The sequence below is a fragment of the Cherax quadricarinatus genome, chromosome 86 (genome assembly GCF_038502225.1).
Source record: "Cherax quadricarinatus isolate ZL_2023a chromosome 86, ASM3850222v1, whole genome shotgun sequence".
NCBI classification, from domain to species: domain Eukaryota; kingdom Metazoa; phylum Arthropoda; class Malacostraca; order Decapoda; family Parastacidae; genus Cherax; species Cherax quadricarinatus.
Genome location: NC_091377.1, coordinates 7,442,781 through 7,468,594, shown reverse-complemented (window position 1 = coordinate 7,468,594; position 25,814 = coordinate 7,442,781). Strand labels below are relative to the sequence as shown.

The 25,814-nt window shown below is 41.6% G+C and overlaps 1 protein-coding gene across 5 annotated transcripts in view; it reads left to right on the top strand.

The window, feature by feature from the left end:
* The window catches only part of LOC128703002 (uncharacterized), an 805,350-nt gene that overhangs the window by 669,949 nt on the left and 109,587 nt on the right, over positions 1 to 25,814 (top strand). For all 5 annotated transcript variants that reach the window (XM_053797525.2, XM_053797523.2, XM_053797522.2 and 2 more), the window contains exon 7: positions 6,619 to 6,791. In XM_053797525.2, the coding sequence (XP_053653500.2) occupies positions 6,619 to 6,791 (173 nt within the window). The remainder of the gene's footprint in view (positions 1 to 6,618; positions 6,792 to 25,814) is intronic.

The following is a 25,814-nucleotide window of genomic DNA, read 5'->3' as shown; positions in this document are numbered from 1 at the left end:
GGAGACAGACATGAAGCATTAAACTACAGACCAGTGTCACTGACATGTATAGTATGCAAAATCATGGAGAAGATTATCAGGAGAAGAGTGGTGGAACACCTAGAAAGGAATGATCTCATCAACAGCAGCCAACATGGGTTCAGGGACGGGAAATCCTGTGTCACAAACCTACTGGAGTTCTATGACATGGTGACAGCAGTAAGACAAGAGAGAGAGGGGTGGGTGGATTGCATTTTCTTGGACTGCAAGAAGGCATTTGACACAGTTCCACACAAGAGATTGGTGCAAAAACTGGAGGACCAAGCAGGGATAACAGGGAAGGCACTACAATGGATCAGGGAATACTTGTCAGGAAGACAGCAGCGAGTCATGGTACGTGGCGAGGTGTCAGAGTGGGCACCTGTGACCAGCGGGGTCCCGCAGGGGTCAGTCCTAGGACCAGTGCTGTTTCTGGTATTTATGAACGACATGACGGAAGGAATAGACTCTGAGGTGTCCCTGTTTGCAGATGATGTGAAGTTGATGAGAAGAATTCACTCGATCGAAGACCAGGCAGAACTACAAAGGGATCTGGACAGGCTGCAGACCTGGTCCAGCAATTGGCTCCTGGAGTTCAATCCCACCAAGTGCAAAGTCATGAAGATTGGGGAAGGGCAAAGAAGGCCGCAGACGGAGTACAGTCTAGGGGGTCAGAGACTACAAACCTCACTCAAGGAAAAAGATCTTGGGGTGAGTATAACACCAGGCACATCTCCTGAAGTGCACATCAACCAAATAACTGCTGCAGCATATGGGCGCCTAGCAAACCTCAGAACAGCATTCCGACATCTTAATAAGGAATCATTCAGGACCCTGTACACCGTGTATGTTAGGCCCATATTAGAGTATGCAGCACCAGTTTGGAACCCACACCTAGTCAAACACATCAAGAAATTAGAGAAAGTGCAAAGGTTTGCAACAAGATGGTCCCAGAGCTAAGAGGAATGTCCTATGAGGAAGGTTAAGGGAAATCAGTCTGACAACACTGGAGGACAGGAGAGATCAAGGGGGACATGATAACAACATACAAAATACTGCATGGAATAGACAAGGTGGACAAAACAGGATGTTTCAGAGATCGGACACTGTAACAAGGGGTCACAGTTGGAAGCTGAAGACTTGGATGAATCACAGAGATGTTAGGAAGTATTTCTTCAGCCACAGAGTTGTCAGGAAGTGGAATAGTTTGGGAAGCGATGTAATGGAGGCAGGATCTACATAGTTTTAAGATGAGGTATGATAAAGCTCATGGAGCAGGGAGAGTGACCCAGTAGTGGTCAGTGAAGAGGTGGGGCCAGGAGCTGAGTCTTGAGCCCTGCAACCACAATTAGGTGAGTATAATTAGGTGAGTACACCTTCACACCTACACATTTCCACATATGCAGACCCACACACAGACTTCCCTCACACCCTCCCCCATGTCTCTCCCACTCCCTCTCCTGATCCCCCTCTCTCTCACCCTCCTTCTCTCCCCTCTCCCTCTTTCCCCCTCCCCACCTCTCTCAATTTGCCACTATCTCCAGCTTCCTCCTCTCCCTCCCTCTGACCCCCCACACACAATCAGACAAACACCCCACGAAACTACCACACAGAAATACATAAGTTTTTCATTCTGTAGCTACCAAAAAAAATGGGTTGCCAGAGAGCAGGACAGAAAACCAGGGGACTGGAGGATGAGTCTGGGAAGGAAGATTGGGTAGCAGAGCTCATGAAAAGGGAACATGAGTGGGGTAGGAAGCTAGAAAAGCTTAGCATGAAAATGGAGGAGAGGATAGCTACAGAGAGCAGGAAGTGGGAGATGCAAGTCACAGCAGAAGAGGCTAAGATACAGAGATTAGAAGAGGAACTGAAAAATCTGAAACAGCCTAAAGAACTAAAGAGCAATTTGGGCATGACATCAAAAACTGCTACCTCAGTCACAAACAAGGGGACCATAGGGAACAAAGGAGTGAAACTGTATGCAGAGGCCCTATCAGACCATCATGGAGCCTGAGAAAAAAAAGTGGATCACATCAGGAAGAATTGAGGGGACTGTATAAAATGTAACTGCTAAGCTATATGTAGAGGCCCTAACAGACCACAGCAGTGCCCAGGGAAAGCTGAAAAGGAAAAATGACAGACCACTGGGCCCAGGAACAGCAGAGAGTGAAGAGATTGAGGAAAGGAAAGCTGCAATTGAGGCAATTAAGTCGAATCAAGGGATACAGGGCGGTGGGTGACCCTCCTAACTCTTTCGACCCAAAAACGAAAAACAGGAAAATGAAAGCAGTCGACGTTAATCGAATTTGAGGGAGTCTTAGGTCGGGTCGGACCGCAGCAGTGGATCAGTTCTCTTCACTATTTATGTCTCCAAAGGACTCTCCGCACTCCCCGTCCGCAATGGCGAACCAACAATACTGCCTCAAGTGGAACAACCACCAGTCAAACCTTTTGCAAGCCTTTGATCGCTTACTGCAGTCGGAATCTTTCACAGATGTTACCTTAGCCTGTGAAGGCAAGTCACTTAGGGCACACAAGGTTAGTGAACACAGCTTTAAGTGTCTAATGAGGATAAAATCATTTGTTTTATTGCTTATCAGCAGGGGAGAGAATTTTCTAATGATTTCTATGAATTTCAGTACATATTTTAACTTTTAGATTCCCATAAATTTAAAGAGAAAAATTGGAGGTATACATTAAAATTTTAGTGCAGTTTCGGTAAGTTCTGTGGAAATTTCCCAGATAGCTTAGATAATCTCAATTTAGGTTTTTTAAATAAATCAATCAGTGTCCTTGAAAGCATGTGCTTCATCTGATTAAAAATCACATTGTTTAGCTTAAACAAATAGTGGTCTGTATAATTTAGGAAGGGTAGGGGATGTTTAGACCAAGTGTTTACATTGAAAACATTCAGCATAGAATACTAAATTATTACATAGCATTAGAAATCTTCCTTATGAAGAAAGATTGAAGACTCTTAAATTACGTTCACTTGTTAGACGAAGAATGAGGGGAGACATGATTGAAGTGTATAAGTGGAAGATGGGTATTAATAAAGGGGATATTAATGAGGTCTTGAGGATATCTCTTCAAGAGAGAACCCGCAGTAATGGATTTAAATTAGACAAGTTTAGATTTAGAAAGGACATAGGAAAGTATTGGTTTGGAAATAGGGTAGTTGATGAGTGGAACAGTCTACCTAGTTGGGTTATTGAGGCTAGGACTTTGGGTAGTTTCAAATTTAGGTTGGATAAATATATGAGTGAGAGGGGTTGGATTTGAGTGGGACTTGCAAATGAGTGGATAGAGTTATCAGAGCTTATTTCTTGGGTAGCATTGAAAATTAGGTTGGGCAAATGTTTTGTTAGTGGGATGGATTGTAAAGGACCTGCCTAGTATGGGCCAATAGGCCTGCTACAGTGATCCTCCTTTCTTATATGCAGTGGGAAAATGAAAGGGAGATATCAGTCTTTGTTTATGGACTCACAGAAACGAAACTCACCAGAATGATAACAGATGAAATCTTTCCACTTGACTATAAAATCCTCAGAAAAGATAGTGGGAGCAGAGGTGAGGAGGAGTTGCACTGGTCATTAAAAGCTGGTAAGGATTTGAGGAAATGGATGGAATGGGCAAAAGGGACTACATTATAGGAACAATCCAGTCTGAGGGCCATAAATTGACAATTGCAGTAATGCACAACCCACCACAGAACTGCAGGAGGCCAAGAGAAGAATATGCTGAGAGCAGCAAAACAATGGTAGACACATTACCCGAGGTGGCTAGAAGAGCTCACATGGGGAGAGCATAGTTACTAGTTATGGGTGATTTCAAGGAGATTGACTGGGAAAACCTGGAGCCCCATGGGGTCCCGAAACATGGAGAGCCAAGATGATAGATGTGGTACTGGAAAACCTCATGCATCAGTATGTTAGAGACACTACCAGAGAGAGAGGTGAGGATGATCCAGCAAGACTGGACCTAGTATTCACCGCAAGTAGTTCGGACATCGAGGATATCACATACGAAAAGCCCCTTGGAGCTAGTGATCATGTGGTTCTGCACTTAGATTACATAGTTGAGCTACAAGTAGAGAGGGTGGTAGAAATAGGATGGGAAAAATCAAACTACAATAGGGAGGACTACACAAGCATGAGGAAGCTCCTGCAAGACGCTCAATGGGAGAAAGAATTTACAGGAAGCCAATAACAGAAATTATGGACTATGTGACAACAAAATGCAAAGAGACAGAGGAGAGGTGTGTTCCCAAAGGAAACAGAAATAATGGGAAGACCAGAATGAGTCCTTGATTCATCCAAAGGTGTAGGGAAGTGAAAACTAAGTGTGCTAGAGCATGGAAAAGGTTCAGAAGACAAAGGATCCAAGAAATTAAAGAGATTAGCTGAAGAGCCAGAAGGAATATGCACAGATAAGAAGGGAGGCACAGTGACAGTACGAAAATGACATAGCATTGAAAGTCAAGTCTGACCCCAAGCTGTTGTATAACCACATCAGGAGGAAATCAACAGTCAAGGACCAGGTAATCAGGCTGAGGAAGGAAGGTGGGGAGTTCACAAGAAAGAACCGAGAGGTATGTGAGGAGCTCAACATGAGATTTAAAGAAGTACAGTATTTACAGTGGAGACAGGAAGGACTCCAGGAATTCAGAATAGGAAGGTACACCAACAAGTGCTGAATGAAATAAACACAACCGAGGAGGAGATGAAGAAGCTGCTATGTGAACTTGATACCTCAAAGGCGGTGAGACCAGACAACATCTCTCCGTGGGTCCTTGGAGAGGGAGCAGAGATGCTGTGTGTGCCATTAACAAAAATCTTCAACACATCTATTGAAACTGGGCAACTACCTGAGGTTTGGAAGATGGCAAATGTAGTCCCAATTTTTAAGAAAGGAGACAGACACGAGGCATTAAACAACAGACCTGTGTCACTGACGTGTATATTATGCAAAGTCATGGAGATCATCAGGAGGAGAGCGGTAGAGCACCTAGAAAGACACAAGCTTTTAAACGACAACCAGCACGGTTTCAGGGAAGGAAAATCCTGTGTCATAAACCTACTGGAGTTTTATGACAAGGTAACAGAAGTAAGACACAAGAGAGAGGGGTAGATAGACTGCATTTTCTTGGACTGCAAGAAGGCCTTTGACACAGTTCCTCACAAGAGGTTAATACAAAAGCTAGAGGATCAGGCATGCATAACAGGAAAGGCACTGCAGTGGATCAGAGAATATTTGACAGGGAGGCAACAACGAGTCATGGTACGTGACGAGGTGTCAGAGTGGGCACCTGTGATGAGCAGGGTTCCACAGGGGTCAGTCCTAGGACCTGTGCTGTTTTTGGTATATGGAAATGACATAATGGAAGGGATAGACTCAGAAGTGTCCTTGTTTGCAGATGATGTGAAGTTAATGAGGAGAATTAAATTGGTTGAAGATTAGGCAGGACTACAAAGAGACCTGGACAGGCTACAAGCCTGGTCCAGCAGCTGGCTCCTTGAATTTAACCCCGCCAAATGCAAAGTCATGAAGATCGGGGAAGGGCAAAGAAGACCGCAGACAGAGTATAGTCTAGGTGGCCAAAGACTGCAAACTTCACGCAAGAAAAAATATCTTGGGGTGAGTATAATACCGAGCACATCTCCTGAGGTGCACTTCAATCAGATAACTGGCAGCAGCATACGGGCATCTGGCAAACCTGAGATTAGCATTCCGATACCTCAGTAAGGAATCGTTCAAGACTTTGTACACTGTGTATGTCAGGCTGATACTAGAGTATGCAGCACCAATTTGGAACCCACACTTGGTCAAGCATGTCAGGAAATTAGAGAAAGTGCAAAGGTTTCCAGCAAGACTAGCTCCAGAGCAAAGGGGATTGTCCTCTGAAGAAAGGATAAGGGAAATCAGCCTGATGACACTGGAGACCAGGAGGGTTAGGGGAGACATGATAACGACATACAAAATACTGCAAGGAATTGATAAATTGGAGAGAGACAGAATGTTACAGAGATGGGACACAGAAACAAGGGGTCACAATTGAAAGTCAAAGACTCAGATGAGTCAAAGGGATGTTAGGAAGTACAGTGGACCCCCGGTTAACGAACTTTTTTCATTCCAGTAGTATGTTCAGGTGCCAGTACTGACCGAATTTTTTCCCATAAGGAATATTGTGAAGTAGATTAGTCCATTTCAGACCCCCAAACATACACATACAAACGCACTTACATAAATACACTTACATAATTGGTCGCATTTGGAGGTGATCGCTAAGCGGGGGTCCACTGTATTTCTTTAGTCATAGAGTTGTCAGGAAGTGGAGTAGTCTGGCAAGTGCTGTAGTGGAGGCAGGAACCATACATAGTTTTAAGACGAGGCTTGATAAAGCTCATGGAGCAGGGAGAGAGAGATGACCTAGTAGCTATCAGTGAAGAGGCAGGGCCAGGAGTTATAACTCGACCCCTGCTACCACAAATAGGTGAGTATGTATATTCTCATCTTAAAACATTCTGTGCTCGTTATCTAGAATTTCTTACATTAATGATTGATTTCTTGGCTAAATAATACCTAGTTTCTATTTTTCAGATCCCTTGACCAAGATCCGACCTCCTTCACCCCATGGCGACCTCAGAACTCCTCTCTCACCATACACCTGCCCTCGAACACCTGCCAATTCGGTAGAAATTGAAAAAACCTTGGATCGTGAATGCCTTGAAAAATTTTTGAAAATTAGTGTCCGGCACATCACAGATGGACAAGTGAGTACATTAGAGAAATTAAAATACTTTGAGGTCCATGGTTCAGTCTCTGGCACGGGTGGAAACATTAGGATGTGTTTCCTTAAGACACCTGCTGTCCATATTCACCTATCAGTAAGTCCCTGGGTGTTAGTCATCCTACACCTGCTCTCCATGTTTGCCTATCAGTAAAATAGGTACCTGGATGTTAGTCAACTGGTGTGGGTCGCATCCCGGGGATAAAATTAATCTAATTCGCTTGATATGCTTTGCATAACAAGCGGTTTTCTTTATAGTATGTCACTGATGTCAGCTATGGTCTGTATACCTTGTACATGTAGGAATATAGATTATTATTATTATTATTATTATTATTATTATTATTATTATTATTATTATTATTATTATTTCTCATATGGAGAAACTTCCATTGGTATTTAGAACCCTTGTCCACATTTATATTTTTTTGAGGATAGATTATTTCTATGTAAAACTGCTTTATTATTATTATTATTATTATTATTATTATTATTATTATTATTATTATTATTATTATTATAATTATTATTATTATTATTATTATTATTATTATTATTATTATTATTATTATTATTATTATTATTATTATTATTATTATTATTATTATTATTATTATTCCAGCTCTTGGCACAAGAACAGTTCTTGAACATGAATCTGAATGTAGGGAATTGAAGCTACGCTTCCCTTCTATTACAAAAACACTAGCTGGCCTGATACTAGTGTCGTAATATGAGAGTTCGGGATACTGAATAAACACTAAAATAATTTATCATCTTTACTATAATATTATTTTATATAAAAACAATCTTTGGTCTAGAGGTATTCTACAATAATAATTAATATTTAATATAATAATAACTGATAAAAACCTATTATCTTTGGTACATATATATACATGCTACAATAATAAATTATAATTAACATCTTTGTACAGATATATATTTTTTTTATAAATCCTAAAATAATATATTATAATCAACTCGTCATGACCCTACCACACAGGGTACAATGTTCCTGACACTACTGAGTCACACTCAGTCATACAACACTAGTTCCACGGAGTTATACTACACTCCCTTCTCTCAATATTATAACACTTTCTCTACCGTGTCACACAACACCCTTGTCTGTGTTATGACGCTCCTCTCCGTGTCACACGACACCCTTGTCTGTGTTATGACACTCCTTCTCCCCGTGTCACACACACCCTTGTCTGTGTTATGACGCTCCTTCTCTCCATGTCACACGACACTCCTTCTCTACCGTGTCACACGAGACCTTTTCTCTGTGTCACACACACCATCTCTATTGTGTCCACATGACACCCTCATCTCTGCATCACACACACTATCTCTACTGTGTCCACATGACACCCTTGTCTCTGTTATAACACTCTTTCTTGGCTGTGTCACCCGCATAGCGTCTTTCTCCTCAGAGGAAAGCCAAACAATACACGCCAGTAGATCAGCTGGAGGCCAGCAAAGTTCACCAAGGCCATCGAGGTCGAAGCCCGCAAAATTGGCCAGTAAAACCAGAGGCCCACAGGTAACCAAGTCTTGAGGCCCACAATAACTGAAGCCAGCTGACTAAGCAAGGCCCGCAGGTAACTGAAGTCTGCAGGGATCTGAATGACTAGTAAAACTGCAGCCAGGAGGCTCGCAGTTGACTAAAGTCAGCAGTGAGTCAGTGGACATCACCTTCAAATGTACTCCATGAGGTAGTCTGGTGAATACTCTGTATAAGGCCAATAGATGTATACCATAAGGTGGTCTGGTGAATACTCTCTACTGCCAGTAGATGTATACCGTAAGGTGGTCTGGTTAATACTACCTGTAAGGCTGGCTCAGCAGTCCCCACATTGGATTTGATGAAGTACCCGTGGTACTGCAGGCCGGCAGGTTAACAACCTTTTGATATACCTTTACCTTTGAAGAATTTCGAGAGTATATCTACTCTCTGAGCCCGGCCATGGGCCAGGCTCATCTGGTGCTCGCCTGGTCAACCAGGCTGTTGCTGCTGGAGGCCCGCTACCCCACATATCCATCACAGCCTGGTTGATCTGGCACCTGGTGAAGATACTTATCTAGTTTCCTCTTGAAGGCTTCAACACTTGTTCCAGCAGTGTTTCTGATATCTTCTGGTAAGATGTTGTAAAGTCTGGGACCCCAGATGTTGATAGTGTTCCCTTATTGTCCCCACCACACCCCTGCTCTCTGGGTTTATTTTACACTTCCTCCCATATCTCTCACTCCAGTATGTTGTTATGGCAGTGTGCAGATTTGGGACCAAGCTCTCGGGTACCTTCCAGGTATATATTATCATGTACCTCTCTCTCCTCCACTCCAATGAGTACATGTTCAAGACTTGCAGGCATTCCCAGTAGTTTAGGTGCTTTACTGGCTCAATGTGAGCCGTAAACGATCTCTGTATTTGTTCTAGCTCCGATATTTCTCCTGCCCTGAACGGGGCTGTCAGCACTGAGCAATATTCTAAGTGAGGGAGCACTAGCGATTTGAAGAGTGTCACCATCGGCATTGTTTCCCTTGTTTTGAAAGTTCTCAATACCCACCCCGTCATCTTCCTGGCTGTCGTGATCTTTATCTTGTTCTTTCTTTCAACACACCAGCCGTATCCCACCAAGGCAGGGTGGCCCAAAAAGAAAAACGAAAGTTTCTCTTAAATTTAGTAATTTATACAGGAGAAGGGGCTACTAGTCCCTTGCTCCCGGCATTTTAGTCACCTCTTACAACATGCATGGCTTACGGAGGAAGAATTCTGTTCCACTTCCCCATGGAGATAAGAGGAAATAAACAAGAACAAGAACTAGAAAGAAAATAGAAGAATACCTAGAGGGGTGTGTATATATATGCTTGTACATGTATGTGTAGTGTGACCTAAGTGAAAGTAGAAGTAGCAAGACATACCTGAAATCATGCATGTTTATGAGACAGACAAAAGACACCAGCAATCCTACCATCATGTAAAACAATTACAGGTTTTCATTGTACACTCACTTGTCAGGACAGTAGTACCTCCCTGGGCGGTTGCTGTTTACCAACCTACTACCTACCTGTCTTGTTATGGTCTTTAACCCCTTCAGGGTCCAAGGCCAAAATCTGAAGTGGTGTTCCAGTGTCCAAGAAATTTTGAAAAAAAAAAAAAAAAAAAATTTCTTACAGAATTAAAGAGCATATTTTTGTGAAGGTAATAAGACAAAAAAAAATTTCTGATCAGTACTTACCGAGATACAGTGCCAAGAAGTTTGTCCAAAATGATGTGGTGGCGGCAACATCGACGAATTCCACATACGCGCCTTACTTTATTTAGCGGTTTTTGTAGTTTTTTCTTTTCTTTTCCAATTTTTTCTTTTCCTACTAACATTTGGGACCTGAGAGACCAATACTGTATATAATGTATATATATAAACTCACTGTATTGAACACAATAACCGCACTAAAGTTATTATCATATTATTGTTTACCACTGTTGTTTATTACAATAAACATGCACAAATCTTGTATAATACTAATGTTCTATCATATATTTACATATTTACAACCACTGGACATGGTTTTAGAACTGCTGGAGTGTGTGGAACTCCTTGAAACAAGGCACCATACACAGAGGCACCTTACATTCCTCACACATAAACCAAGTGTCTTTGTGTCTTTGTTGCCGTCATTTTGTTTGTACACAGACGATGCATCTCTTCTGAGCAAATTTCTTCTGAGTTGAAGGAAGCTGTATTATCAAATGATCACCTTCCCCCCTCAAACGCTTGGGTATATCCTGAGGAATTCGAGGACCTTGTTGTATAGCAGGTGTTCTTACCTGGTACTTCATTGTGAGTTGTCTGACAACAGACAAACAAAATTCACCATACGGTGGTCTGTTGCCAGTCTTTATTTGGTACATATTATATGCATTGAGCATTGAAATGTCCATGAGATGGAAGAAAAGTTTCATGTACCACTTGTAACTCTTACGAACACAATCAACAAAACCAATCTGCATGTCACATTTGTCAACCAAGCGCATGTTTTGTGTATAATCAATCACTGTCACTGGTTTTTGAATACGTTCATTAGTCACTCGATCAACTTTGCCACTGTCTTGCATTTCATTATGGTGAATGATTGTCAACAATGTGACATCTCGTTTGTCATGCCACCATAATGCCATGATGTCATTGGCAGTGAACACCTGCACGTCATCACCACGAGCACCTGCGTTGAGCCTGGGCATATGTTTACGATTAGAACGCACTGTGCCACACACATCTGTCTTGTTCACTCGCATGAAATCACTGAGTAATGGGCTTGTGTACCAGTTATCGGTATATAATGTATGCCCCTTTCCAAGATAAGGTGCCATCATGTTTCTCACTACAGGCCACTGTCACAGTCACAGAGTACAAACAGTTTTATACCAAAGCGTTTCCTCTTGCTCGGTATATACTGCTTGAATGACAGTCTACCTTTGAACAATATCAAAGACTCGTCAATTACAAGATTCTTGAATGGATAAAAGTATATACTGAACTTTTGTTTGGGATACATAAAAACATTTCTAATCTTGTATAACCTGTCACTTCTGTCAGGCCTGGTTTTGTCAGAGAAGTGCAACATACGTAACAGTAAGATAATCCTGTTCACTGGGATGATTTCACTGAAGACCAGGGTAGAAATTAGCCGATCTGTGGACCAGTATGCTTTTATATTATGCTTATAGACATGAGGCATAAGCATTATTGTTGCAAAAAGCAAATACATTTCTGCAACAGTCGTCTCTTTCCACCGGTGTAGTCTTGACTGTGGTGATATGATCGTATTTGCCATGGTGTACTCAAAATACTTATTACTTTCCCTGACAATAGTTTCCATCAATGGCTGGTCAAAGAATAATTCAAAGAATTCCAGTTCATTGGCCGTGGTTCCAAGGGGACAAGTAGGTAGAATTCCACTTTGAGAGTCATCAAAGTGGTGGGACTTGGGAACAAAATTGGGATTTTGCTGCCAATCCCAGATACGGTTTGCTGGTGGATACTAGACATCATAGCCTGATTGTGCGGGTGGTTGTGGTGGGCTGGTGGCTGATGATCCACTTTGTCATTGAACTGAGGAGTCAGCAGTGTGGTCCCAGCCTGGGCTGGTGAGTCACGCATTGCGGTGCCACTACCATCACCACTACAACCATCTATTGATGCCTGTGGTCTATCCATGCCAAGTGTAGCCACATCATCCTCACTATCACTATCTAAACCTGGTGTAGGGCCACGGGATGTACTCCGGGATGTACTGCCCAGGGGTACTCCATCCCCTGGGCACAGCATAGGGTACACTACCCGAGCACATGCGGCGGCGTACATACCGACGCTTCACTGGTGAATATGATTCCTCACTATCACTACTCGAATGATCGTCAAGCGCAATAAAATCACAATCCACGTCACTATCATCATCATTACTGAAGTCAGAGGCCTGGCCACACGAAAATATTAGTTTTCTCTTGCGTTGAGGAACAACCGACCGTGAGTCACGAGTGCCCATACCAGAGGTAGAAGGTTGAGGATCGTCAGGGTTTTCTTCACTATTATCGATATCCTGGTCATTCCTTTCGGTCACTAACTGATCAAAGCCATAGAATTCGTCTTCATTTCCACTTCCATCAGTGCCAGAACTATCAGATAGGAAGAGGAGAGTCCCAGTTTTCCGTGAAGTGAGAGCTGACTTGCGATGAGGCATGGTGAACAAAGGTAACTGAGCCGGCATTCCCACAATGCTATGCGGGCACCTAGATCTTTTGTTTATGGTGCACACCCACCAAGCAGACCCGTTCTCTCACATGTAGGCCTATTAGTGCTTTTGCTCTAAATTTGACGGCACTAGAATTTTGGCATAGATCTACGGTTTGGACACTCAACGTGAAGCCGTAGATCTATAGGACGGACCCTGAAAGGGTTAAAAGAAAGGTCCGCTGACATAACCTAACCACTAGTTTGGCAGGAGGCCGCCACACCTTCCTTGGATCAAACGTAATTACCTGCTGTGTACCAGTTGCTGTATGTTCTCCCATGTACTAGTAACTGTATGTCCTCCCATGTACCAGTCACTGTATGTCCTCCCATGTACCAGTCACTGTATGTCCTCCCATGTACCAGTCACTGTATGTCCTCCCATGTACCAGTCACTGTATGTCCTCCCATGTATCAGTCACTGTATGTCCTCCCATGTACCAGTCACTGTATGTCCTCACATATACCAGTCACTGTACATCCTCATGTCTACCAGTCACTGTACATCCTCCCATGTACCAGTCACTTTATTCTCAATCCTGGCCCATGGCTGGTCTCCAAGTGCAGTAAGACTCTCAAAACTCATCAAAGGTATTTTTTTTATTAACACACCAGCTGTTTCCCACCAAGGTAGGGTGACCCAAAAAAGAAAAACTTTCACCATCATTCACTCCATCACTGTCTTGCCAGAGGCATGCTGACACTACAGTTATACAACTGCAACATTAACACCCTCCTTCAGAGTGCAGGCACTGTACTTCCCGTCTCCAGGACTCAAGTCCAGCCTGCTGGTTTCCCTGAATCCCTTCATTAATGTTATCTTGCTCACACTCCAACAGCATGTCAAGTCCTAAAGGTAAGTCAAGGTACAGTGGTACCTTGACTTACGAGCTTAATTCGTTCCGTGACCCAGCTTGTAACTTAATTTGCTCATATATCAAATCAGTTTTCTTTAGTGAAACTAACTGAAATGCCATTAATCCATTCCAGTGGAATTTCTGGCTGTAAGGAGGCAGGAGAAAATACTTCAATATAATGCTAATATCAACTTTATGGCTTATTTATCTATCACAATTGATCTAATATAACTTAATAAACAATGTAAATAACATAGAAACATGGTATATACTCTAGAATGAATAAAATACATGTATATGTATGTCATTATGTGACGAGTGGTGGCAACCACTCCTGAGGTAAAAATAATTATTGCTCTGACCCATGTCTTCCCATTCTTTCCCTTCTGAGGTCTTATTATCAGAGAAAATGGAGTGTTTGTGAGGCTGACTGCACTAGATCACTAGTTTCATAGGAAAAACACTGAAACAAAAGGAATTTTCTTGGAATTTTTTTTCCCGAGTCAGGAGAGCGGCCCACGTTTTGGGTGAATTTCTCAGAAGTAAATCAGCATAAATGCCTCACCTCGCTCGTGCTTTTCTATGATTTCATGCTTTAATTCAATGGACATCATCCTCTTCTTCTCAGCACTGTCCTTTGCACTTACTTTCTTAGGGCCCATGGTTTGAAAAAAAGAAATTTGGCAAAATAACTGCACAAAACGAAAGCACAACACAAGAGAGACGCTTCCATGGTGAGGTAACCATGTGCACTGTTGTGGCATTCACTGCGCCAACTAGTGGCGGCGTATCTGAAGCTCACTTGTAACTTGGATTTTGGCTCGCAATTCAAAGCAAAAAATCAACTGAGCGACGGCTCGTAACTTGAAGAACTCGTAAGTTGGGGCACTCATAAGTCAAGGTACCCCTGTATATCGAAGGTATAATGTGACATGCAACATCCAACTCACTCATAGGCATCTTTTCACTTCTGCTTAGTTCATAATATTAAATAGATTTGAATCTTAATGGGAAGGCCTCACAATATTAAATTGATTTTAATCTTAATGGGTTGTTGAATTGGTAAAGTGTGATTCCTTTTGCAGCCACTGGGAAATAGAGCTCAACACAGTGCTACCATTACTGTCGCCTACCACCATCAATTACCATTTTTAACCCTTTCAGGGTCCAAGGCCCAAATCTGGAGTCACGCACCAGTGTCCAAGAATTTTCAAAAAAAAAATTTGTTATTTTTTCTTATGAAATCGTAGAGAATCTTTTTGTGAAGGTAATAAAACAAAAAGTACGAAATTTGGTGGAAAATTGACGAAATTATGCTCTCGCGAATTTTGATGTGTCAGCGATATTTACGAATCGGCGATTTTGCCGACTTTGACTCCCATTTTAGGCCAATTACATTATTCCAATCAACCAAATTCTTAGCTATTTCACTAGTATTACTTCTATTCTATCGATTGAGCACAAGAAATCGCCAAGTCAACTGTTTCAACTACAAAATAAAGTGATCGGAAATTGTTAATTTGGCCAATTTAACACAAAGTTCAAAATATTCCAATTTCAAAATAGGGTCCAGAATGAACAATGTAGGCATTCCTGGCACTAAACTAACATTTCCTCTGTTCATTAGTTATGTTTTGAGGCTTTACAAATAAATTCCATTTTGATTTTTTATTCACACCAAAAAATAGAAGATTTACTGTTATTCAATACTGTAATAATTGTATAAATATCATCACCATATTTGTGAATGTATATTAGACCCACCAGCTGACGTGTATTAGACGTGTGAGGTCGTTTGTTTACTCTTGAATATCGGCAAAAATTTAACATTTCCGCTACTTTGAGCTCAGTTTCAAGCCATTTCCAATGCTAAAACCAATCAAAATCATCTCTATTTCTGTAATATGTCTTCCATTCTATCAAATGAGACCAAGAAATCGCAAATACAACTATAAAAAACATACGAAAAAACACTGCAAAGTTGCTGTTTTAATCGAAAAATCATGATTTCATTTTTTTTCTCTCATTATACACAGTGTGCTGCAGGATCTGTTTTATGTGGTGCACACATACCACATAGATGTATTCTCTCATATCTAGGCCCAAATGTACCACTCACAGTTTATCAGAGTGAGCTGAGCTCATTGCGTAGATCTACGGTTTGGACCCTGAACGTAAAGCCGTAGATCTACGGGACGGACCCTGAAAGGGTTAAGGCCTGAGGGAAGTTGATTGTTGACTCAGTTTAGAATGTATTTCCTTCACAGAAACTGGGAAACATTGCTCAATACAGCATAGCTGTGGGGCTCTCAAAACTCTCAGTGACTCACAGAGCTGCAGTCCAGATCATATCTTTGCTACACTGTTTTCTTGTTTAAAATAGGCTAAAAAATGACAGGAATGAATTTTATGTTGCCATGAAAGTATGCAGAAATGGTTGTCATGGCCATATTGGGTTGAGGTGGCAGCATGGGTGAGCTAACATTGTGGAGTAATATCCTATAAACAATAGCTTCTTCCACTAGGCTCATGCTAGCTGGGAGAAGAGAATTACTAACCCACGCTCACCATGGATTTCGCAAATTACACAGCGTGTGTTGGAGGAGTTTTCGGTGTTTTTCATGAATATATTGCTGACTTCGCATTTTTCAGGGTTATGTTAAGCAAGACTTTACTGTAGCTCTTATCTCTTTAAATTCAGTAGGAACCCGCATATACAGCACCTATTTTTGGTGTTCCACATATTTGTTGACTTTCAATTGATCCATTGTTCCACCCACCAGTGACAATCGCCAGCAGGTGAAACATAATGAACAGTGGCTCAGTTTGAAACCAGCAGTAACATGGAACACTTAAAAAAAGAGTGCTGTATATACCGGGCCCTCCATTTTCCTTTCCAATTTATGAAATCAGATCTGAGCCCAAAAAAGGGGAAAACGAGTGATGATTGCTAAAATCATTTACAAATATTAACAGATATCAGTCATAGGTTAGGGTAGTAGGTTGGTAGACAGCAACCACCCAGGGAAGTACTACCGTCCTGCCAGATGACTGTGAAACAAAAACCTGTAACTGTTTTGCATGATGGTAGGATTGCTGGTTTCTTTTTCTGCCTCATAAACACGCTAAGATAACAGGGATATCTTGCTACTCCTACTTACACTTTGGTCACACTTCACAGACACGCACATGCATATATATATATACATACATCTAGGTTTTTCTCCTTTTTCTAAATAGCTCTTGTTCTTTTTTATTTCTTCTATTGTCCATGGGGAAGTGGAAAAGAATCTTTCCTCCGTAAGCCATGCGTGTCGTATGAGGCGACTAAAATGCCGGGAGCAATGGGCTAGTAACCCCTTCTCCTGTATACAATTACTAAAAAAGAGAAGAAGAAAAACTTTATAAAACTGGGTTGCTTAAATGTGCGTGGATGTAGTGCGGATGACAAGAAACAGATGATTGCTGATGTTATGAATGAAAAGAAGTTGGATGTCCTGGCCCTAAGCGAAACAAAGCTGAAGGGGGTAGGAGAGTTTCAGTGGGGGGAAATAAATGGGATTAAATCTGGAGTATCTGAGAGAGTTAGAGCAAAGGAAGGGGTAGCAGTAATGTTAAATGATCAGTTATGGAAGGAGAAAAGAGAATATGAATGTGTAAATTCAAGAATTATGTGGATTAAAGTAAAGGTTGGATGCGAGAAGTGGGTCATAATAAGCGTGTATGCACCTGGAGAAGAGAGGAATGCAGAGGAGAGAGAGAGATTTTGGGAGATGTTAAGTGAATGTATAGGAGCCTTTGAACCAAGTGAGAGAGTAATTGTGGTAGGGGACTTGAATGCTAAAGTAGGAGAAACTTTTAGAGAGGGTGTGGTAGGTAAGTTTGGGGTGCCAGGTGTAAATGATAATGGGAGCCCTTTGATTGAACTTTGTATAGAAAGGGGTTTAGTTATAGGTAATACATATTTTAAGAAAAAGAGGATAAATAAGTATACACGATATGATGTAGGGCGAAATGACAGTAGTTTGTTGGATTATGTATTGGTAGATAAAAGACTGTTGAGTAGACTTCAGGATGTACATGTTTATAGAGGGGCCACAGATATATCAGATCACTTTCTAGTTGTAGCTACACTGAGAGTAAAAGGTAGATGGGATACAAGGAGAATAGAAGCATCAGGGAAGAGAGAGGTGAAGGTTTATAAACTAAAAGAGGAGGCAGTTAGGGTAAGATATAAACAGCTATTGGAGGATAGATGGGCTAATGAGAGCATAGGCAATGGGGTCGAAGAGGTATGGGGTAGGTTTAAAAATGTAGTGTTAGAGTGCTCAGCAGAAGTTTGTGGTTACAGGAAAGTGGGTGCAGGAGGGAAGAGGAGCGATTGGTGGAATGATGATGTAAAGAGAGTAGTAAGGGAGAAAAAGTTAGCATATGAGAAGTTTTTACAAAGTAGAAGTGATGCAAGGAGGGAAGAGTATATGGAGAAAAACAGAGAAGTTAAGAGAGTGGTGAAGCAATGTAAAAAGAGAGCAAATGAGAGAGTGGGTGAGATGTTATCAACAAATTTTGTTGAAAATAAGAAAAAGTTTTGGAGTGAGATTAACAAGTTAAGAAAGCCTAGAGAACAAATGGATTTGTCAGTTAAAAATAGGAGAGGAGAGTTATTAAATGGAGAGTTAGAGGTATTGGGAAGATGGAAGGAATATTTTGAGGAATTGTTAAATGTTGATGAAGATAGGGAAGCTGTGATTTCGTGTATAGGGCAAGGAGGAATAACATCTTGTAGGAGTGAGGAAGAGCCAGTTGTGAGTGTGGGGGAAGTTCGTGAGGCAGTAGGTAAAATGAAAGGGGGTAAGGCAGCCGGGATTGATGGGATAAAGATAGAAATGTTAAAAGCAGGTGGGGATATAGTTTTGGAGTGGTTGGTGCAATTATTTAATAAATGTATGGAAGAGGGTAAGGTACCTAGGGATTGGCAGAGAGCATGCATAGTTCCTTTGTATAAAGGCAAAGGGGATAAAAGAGAGTGCAAAAATTATAGGGGGATAAGTCTGTTGAGTGTACCTGGTAAAGTGTATGGTAGAGTTATAATTGAAAGAATTAAGAGTAAGACGGAGAATAGGATAGCAGATGAACAAGGAGGCTTTAGGAAAGGTAGGGGGTGTGTGGACCAGGTGTTTACAGTGAAACATATAAGTGAACAGTATTTAGATAAGGCTAAAGAGGTCTTTGTGGCATTTATGGATTTGGAAAAGGCGTATGACAGGGTGGATAGGGGGGCAATGTGGCAGATGTTGCAAGTGTATGGTGTAGGAGGTAGGTTACTGAAAGCAGTGAAGAGTTTTTACGAGGATAGTGAGGCTCAAGTTAGAGTATGTAGGAAAGAGGGAAATTTTTTCCCAGTAAAAGTAGGCCTTAGACAAGGATGTGTGATGTCACCGTGGTTGTTTAATATATTTATAGATGGGGTTGTAAGAGAAGTAAATGCGAGGGTCTTGGCAAGAGGCGTGGAGTTAAAAGATAAAGAATCACACACAAAGTGGGAGTTGTCACAGCTGCTCTTTGCTGATGACACTGTGCTCTTGGGAGATTCTGAAGAGAAGTTGCAGAGATTGGTGGATGAATTTGGTAGGGTGTGCAAAAGAAGAAAATTAAAGGTGAATACAGGAAAGAGTAAGGTTATGAGGATAACAAAAAGATTAGGTGATGAAAGATTGAATATCAGATTGGAGGGAGAGAGTATGGAGGAGGTGAACGTATTCAGATATTTGGGAGTGGACGTGTCAGCGGATGGGTCTATGAAAGATGAGGTGAATCATAGAATTGATGAGGGAAAAAGAGTGAGTGGTGCACTTAGGAGTCTGTGGAGACAGAGAACTTTGTCCTTGGAGGCAAAGAGGGGAATGTATGAGAGTATAGTTTTACCAACGCTCTTATATGGGTGTGAAGCGTGGGTGATGAATGTTGCAGCGAGGAGAAGGCTGGAGGCAGTGGAGATGTCATGTCTGAGGGCAATGTGTGGTGTGAATATAATGCAGAGAATTCGTAGTTTGGAAGTTAGGAGGAGGTGCGGGATTACCAAAACTGTTGTCCAGAGGGCTGAGGAAGGGTTGTTGAGGTGGTTCGGACATGTAGAGAGAATGGAGCGAAATAGAATGACTTCAAGAGTGTATCAGTCTGTAGTGGAAGGAAGGCGGGGTAGGGGTCGGCCTAGGAAGGGTTGGAGGGAGGGGGTAAAGGAGGTTTTGTGTGCGAGGGGCTTGGACTTCCAGCAGGCATGCGTGAGCGTGTTTGATAGGAGTGAATGGAGACAAATGGTTTTTAATACTTGACGTGCTGTTGGAGTGTGAGCAAAGTAACATTTATGAAGGGATTCAGGGAAACCGGCAGGCCGGACTTGAGTCCTGGAGATGGGAAGTACAGTGCCTGCACTCTGAAGGAGGGGTGTTAATGTTGCAGTTTAAAAACTGTAGTGTAAAGCACCCTTCTGGCAAGACAGTGATGGAGTGAATGATGGTGAAAGTTTTTCTTTTTCGGGCCACCCTGCCTTGGTGGGAATCGGCCGGTGTGATAATAAAAAAAAAAAAATAATCAGTCATAAATTGACTCTGTTATAAAGAATACATTACATATAAAATATATACCTTATTTCAGCAGCTCACCAATTTTGTATTAAGCATGCTGTTGGACCTATCTATACAACATTAGTATTTCAGAGTAAGGTATAGAAACATTACAAGTAATAAACATATATTGACAATGTGCCAGACAGGCTCAGAAAATTTATAACAGGAACATACTAAGATATACTTTTCATTAGATAAACAATTTTTTTTTTTTTATCAAACCGGCCGTATCCCACCGAGGCAGGGTGGCCCAAAAAGAAAAACCATAGTTTCTCATATTAAATTTAGTAATTTGTACAGGAGAAGGGGTTACTAGCTCCATGCTCCCAGCATTTTAGTTTCCTCTTATAACACGCATGGCTTACGGAGGAAGAATTCTGTTCCACTTCCCCATGGAGATAACAGGAAATAAACAAGAACAAGAACTAGGAAGAAAACCCAGAGGGGTGTGTATATATATGCTTGTACATGTATGTGTAGTGTGACCTAAGTATAAGTAGAAGTAGCAAGACGTACCTGAAATCTTGCATGTTTATGAGACAGAAAAAAAGGACACCAGCAATCCTACCATCATGTAAAACAATTACAGGCTTTCGTTTTACACTCACTTGGCAGGACGGAAGTACCTCCCTGGGCGGTTGCTGTTTACCAACCTACTACCTAGGATAAACAAATTGTGTACTTTTATTACTGAAAAAGGAATTAGTTAATTTCCTTGCTACACCTTGAACATTTATGTATCAACAACCATGACTTCATAAATACTAACTCTGGTGTACTCACTAGAAATATGTTCAGATTTAAGCATTAGAGCTTCAGTTGGCATGACATATTTTACACGTGCTGATTCACCTACAGCGACTGGTTGCTGACCCTGATGATGCTGTACCTGACCTGAGAAGAAGGGCACAAGAGACAAAACTGGAAAGGTGAGCGTTAGCACATACAAGCCTAAAGCCGGGTTAGATCTGCTCTGGCATGCAGAACAACAGTAATGAAGAAACGATGCCCAATAATTTGGCCATCGCATATTAACAGATTGGTTAGTCCCCCGGCCATCATCACACACTGTCTTCCTTGCCCTCCTGTGTCCTGGTACCATGACATCTGTACTCTAACTCAGACTCAAAAGACCCTCTTGGTATACTCATTAATTTGTGGTTGCAGGGGTTGAGTCTTGGCTCCTGTCAGGGCAAGGGAGAAGGGAGGACAATACTGGAGTATTCATATGGTAACCTACTTGAGTAATAACCCAGTAGGAGGGTCTCAGACGGTAACATTCCACCTGCTGTATAAAGAACATCCTAATTTAGAGTGATATTTCACCCACTGGGTCAACTCATTTCTGGCAACCAACTTGGATGATACCACATACCTTACTGGGAATTCTCCTGCATCCTAAGTGTGCACATACTCACCCATGATAATAATACTATCACAACTAATATATGTTATGACATCCTTTCTCTAGTCTGGCTCCATCTCTCTTCTTGGACTGGTATATGAAACTTGGGTTGGGCAGCTGCAAGTTAATTGAAGGCATTTGGTGCAAAATAATTAGAGATTAGTGCAGTAGCAGCAATAAGTTTCAAGCAGACAACATACCAATACAAGCATGTTAAAATCACAATTCTGTAACAAACTGTAGTGAATTACCGAGTCTGTTGATGTGTATTCAACACTGCAAGATCTGTTGCTAATGCATGCATTGTAATAGCTACTACCTATCTATGAACATTACAATATCTATGAACATTGTAATAGCTACTACCTATCTATGAACATTACAAGCATTCTAGGTTAGCAACATTTGCACAGAGCTAATATTCTGCTCATCAAAATAATCCCTTTAACATCAATAATTTTTTTTACACATCAATTTTACAGGCCAAGTGCTGTTATCCTACCTCAATTCATATTGAAGCCCAGCCCTATCTGAGGTATACTACCACCCCTCAGGATGCCACCCACACCAGTTAACTAACACCCAAGTACCTACTTACTGCTATGTGAACAGGGACTCTTGTCCCTGTTCACCTAGCAGGTGTAAGGAAACATTCCCATGGTTTCTATCCGACCAGGAATCAAACCACAGGCACTCATTGTGTGAGCTGAGTGCGCTACCAACCAAGCCACAGGACATCCAGTTTGTTGCCACTTAAATAGTAACATTTAATTCTTTCTTCATAATACCAACAGAAATGCCTTAATCCTGCTGAACTATTCCTTGAATGGAGTTGGAAACCTGTGATAATGGTTAAAAATATGAATTTATGCATAGCGCTGCACCAGCTGTTGAGGATGCAATTTTAACTACCTCACATCTCAAACTGGGAGAGAAAACAGCAATAAGGCTGCATCCCAACATCTATTGCCTTGCTTCATTGAACATTATTGCCTACTCATCCCTACAGACAACAGAGAAAAGGCCATCATTGTTCTGTTGCACTGAAAAGTCACATCAAAAAACAGACAAGCATAAATGAAAATAAGACTTCATGACTTGATAAAGTTTTACCTTAAGTGAAATGATGTCCCAATGAAATATTGTTCTGCATATTGTATTTTTATGCCCATATTTGTTGGTATTTTGCTTGTATATGTAAACCATAGGAACCAGGTATATTACTCTGCTAAGTATCTTAAATTTTGGGGGGGAGGCTTGATAACATTCATCGTTAAGGACTGAGTTTTTTTCACGGCTTTTCGGTCATCCTCAGGCAATAGTGTATCTATAGAGTGTAACATTCATTCATAGAAGAATTGCCATGATACACATTGTCTGTGTCATCTTTACTTCCATTGGTCTTCGTTATCTATTAACCAATTGAATTATTACAGTGGAACCTCAAAATTCGAACGTATCACGTATCGAACGCTTCAAAAATAGAACCCTTTTTTCAAACAAACTTTGTCCCTATTATCGAACGCGCCCGTATTTTCGGACTGCCGGGTATGGGACCTGTCCCCCAGCCTGCTCTGTCTGCGTCCCCGCGCAGGTGCAGTGAGCCAGTCTAGCTTTGTTTATGCTTGAGTGAACGCTAACCTACACTCGCATTCATCATTTTACGATTGTTTCATTGTGTTTAGTGCTTGTGGGACTGTGAAATAAGCTACCATGGGCCCAAAGAAACTTGCTAGTGGTACCCCTGTGGTAAAGAAAGTGAGAAACACCATAGATGTGAAGAAGGAAATAATACAGAAGTATGAGAGTGGTGTGAGACTTGTTGAGCTTGCCAGGATGTACAGAGGACTGTGGACAGTTATTTTGTGAGACAAACAGATGACTGTGGACAGTTATTTTGTTAGACAGAAACAGATGACTGTGGACAGTTATTTTGTGAGACAGAAACAGACAACTGTGGACAGTTTTTTTGTGAGACAGAAACAGACGACTGTGGAGCTATTTTGTGAGACAGAAACAGACGACTGTGGAGCTATTTTGTGAGACAGAAACAGACGACTGTGGAGTTATTTTGTGAGACAGAAACAGACGACTGTGGAATTATTTTGTGAGACAGAAACAGACGACTGTGGAGTTTTGTGAGACAGAAACAGACGACTGTGGGGTTATTTTGTGAGACAGAAACAGACGACTGTGGGGTTATTTTGTGAGACAGAAACCGACGACTGTAGACAGTTATTTTGTGAGACAGAAACAGATGACTGTGAACAGTTATTTTGTGAGACAGAAACAGAGGACTGTGGACAGTTATATTGTGAGAAACAGAGGACTGTAGACAGTTATCTTGTGAGACAGAAACAGATTACTGTAGACAGTTATTTTGTGAGTCAGAAACAGAGGACTGTGGAGTTATTTTGTGAGACAGAAACAGAGGACTGTAGACAGTTATTTTTTGAGACAAGGGTCCAGTGACTCTCAAGCTGGTCCTAGTGGCATTAAAATACAGAGAAGGGAAGTAACCCCAGAGAGGGCTTTAATACCAGAAGTTCTCATAGAGGGGGATTCTCCTTCCAAACACTAACACCAACTCCCTCTCTCCTCCTCCCTATCTTCCAGATGCCATCACCAATCTTCAATAAAGGTAAGTAAAAATGTTATTTTATATTTATATACATAATTAAACACTATAGTATTTGTTGTGTGTGCATAAAACTGTAACTACAGTGGACCCTCGCCTAACGAATGCATCGCATAACGTTAAATCCGCCTAGCGATACATTTTAATGCAAAACTTTTGCCTCGGCTAGCACTAAAAAACTCACTCAACGCGATTCGTTCGAGACGCGTCCACGTGCGGCCTGAGCCCACCTCACTTGTTCCGTGGGTGCCAGTGTTTACAAGCCAGCCACTGCGGTCGCTTCCAAGCATACAATCGGAACATTTCATATTATCACAGCCTTTTTAGTGATTGCAACTGCAAAATAAGTCACCATGGGCTCCAAGAAAGCTTCTAGTGCCAACCCTACAGCAAAAAGGGTGAGAGTTACTATGGATATGAAGAAAGAGATCATTGCTAAGTATGAAAGTGGAGTGCGTGTCTCCGAGCTGGCCAGGTTGTACACAAAACCCCAACCAACCATCGCTACTATTGTGGCCAAGAAAACAGCAATCAAGGAAGCTGCTCTTGCCAAAGGTGCAACTTTGTTTTTGAAGCAGAGATCACAAGTGATAGAAGATGTTGAGAGTCTGTTATTGGTGTGGATAAACGAAAAACAGATAGCAGGAGATAGCATCTCTCAAGCGATCATATGTGAAAAGGCTAGGAAGTTGCATGACGATTTAATTAGAAAAAAGCCTGCAACTAGTTGTGATGTGAGTGAATTTAAGGCCAGCAAAGGTTGGTTTGAGAGATTTAAGAAACATAGTGGCATACATAGGGTGATAAGGCATGGTGAGGCTGCCAGTTTGGACCACAAAGCAGCTGAAAAATATGTGCAGGAATTCAAGGAGTACATAGACAGTGAAGGACTGAAACCTGAACAAGTGTTTAATTGTGACGAAACAGGCCCGTTTTGGAAGAAAATGCCAAGCAGGACCTACATTATTCAGGAGGAAAAGGCACTCCCAAGACATAAGCCAATAAAAGACAGGCTTACTCTGTTGATGTGTGCCAATGCTAGTGGTGATTGCAAAGTGAAGCTTTTATTGGTGTATCACTCTGAAACTCCCAGAGTGTTCAGGAAAAAACAATGTCCTCAAGGCTAATTTGTGTGTGCTGTGGAGGGCAAACAGTAAGGCATGGGTCACTAGGGACTTTTTCTATGACTGGTTACACCATGCATTTGCCCCCACTGTGAAAAATTACCTAATTGAAAAGAAATTAGACCTTAAGTGCCTCCTGGTATTAGACAATGCACCTGGTCATCCTTCAGACGTGGCAGAGCGACTTTCTGCGGAAATGAGCTTCATTAAGGTCAAGTTTTTGCCTCCTAATAACACTCCTCTCCTGCAGCCCATGGACCAGCAGGTCATTTCCAACTTCAAGAAACTGTACACAAAAGCTATGTTTGAAAGGTGCTTTGTAGTGACCTCAGAAACTCAATTGACTCTAAGAGAGTTTTGGAGAGATCACTTTAGCATCCTCAATTGTGTAAACATTATAGGTAAGGCTTGGGAGGAAGTGACTAAGAGGGCCTTGAACTCTGCTTGGAAGAAACTGTGGCCAGAATGCGAAGACAAAAGGGATTTTGAAGGGTTTGAGGCTAACCCTGGGAATCCTATGCAATTTGAGGAATCCATTGTGGCATTGGGGAAGTCCTTGGG